The sequence below is a fragment of the Fukomys damarensis genome, unplaced genomic scaffold, assembly GCF_012274545.1.
Source record: "Fukomys damarensis isolate Sample0158 unplaced genomic scaffold, DMR_v1.0_HiC HiC_scaffold_19, whole genome shotgun sequence".
In the NCBI taxonomy this organism is placed as follows: domain Eukaryota; kingdom Metazoa; phylum Chordata; class Mammalia; order Rodentia; family Bathyergidae; genus Fukomys; species Fukomys damarensis.
This window is the reverse complement of record NW_022900931.1, coordinates 67,601,065-67,601,792: the sequence shown is the minus strand read 5'-3', so window position 1 is coordinate 67,601,792 and position 728 is coordinate 67,601,065. Positions and strand designations below refer to the sequence as shown.

Here is a 728-nt window from a genome sequence, read left to right as displayed (position 1 = left end):
CACCCCCACCCACCACCCCCACCACCACCACCACCATCACCACCACCACCATCATCACCACCACCACCACCATCACCATTATCACCACCATCACCGTTATCACCACCACCATCGTCACCACCACCACCATCATCACCACCATCACCACCACCACCACCACCACCACCACCATCACCACCACCACCATCACGATGGTCGCCATCATATCCAACACCACCTTGCCTGGCACTTGTGGTATTCACCAATCCAAATCAGTCTTGCAATTCTGCCTCTCTGAGGTTCCTCCTGCCCCCCAGAAATGCCATCTATACCTTGGTTTTAGATACTGATTTTCTTTGTGAGAGTATCTTCAGGCCCCCACATCTCGGAGGTCACACATCTCCCCTCAGAGGTCTCTCCTCTTCCTCTGGGGTGGTGCTAGTGGGCACAGGAGTGCTGGGGGGCCAGGCCACCTCTGCCAGTCTCCTTACTGCGCCACCCAGCTGCCCCAGGCCCCGGGCAGCCTCCACCAACTGGGCCAGACCTAGCCCCAGGGCATGGCGCTCCTGACGGTCTTGTTCCAGGATCTGGGTCAGCCTCTGCAGCTGGCCACCAATGTCCCTCACAGCAGCCACCAGCTCCACCAAGGCAGGTGGCTCACAAGCCATGACCCTCACAGTGGGCGCTGGGGAGGCACATGGGCCCAGGGGGTCCAGGGTCTGACCAGGGGTTGGCTCTAGGGGGAGGTG

The 728-nt window shown here is 60.2% G+C and overlaps 1 protein-coding gene across 1 annotated transcript in view; it reads right to left on the bottom strand.

The window, feature by feature from the left end:
- Positions 1 to 323: 323 nt before the first annotated feature.
- The window catches only part of Ssc5d (scavenger receptor cysteine rich family member with 5 domains), a 19,190-nt gene continuing 18,785 nt past the window's right edge, over positions 324 to 728 (bottom strand). The window contains 2 exon segments of the mRNA XM_033766046.1: positions 324 to 723; positions 725 to 728. The exon segment at positions 725 to 728 is cut by the window's right edge and continues 746 nt beyond it. Coding sequence (XP_033621937.1) covers positions 372 to 723; positions 725 to 728 — 356 coding nt within the window. The 3' untranslated portion in view covers positions 324 to 371.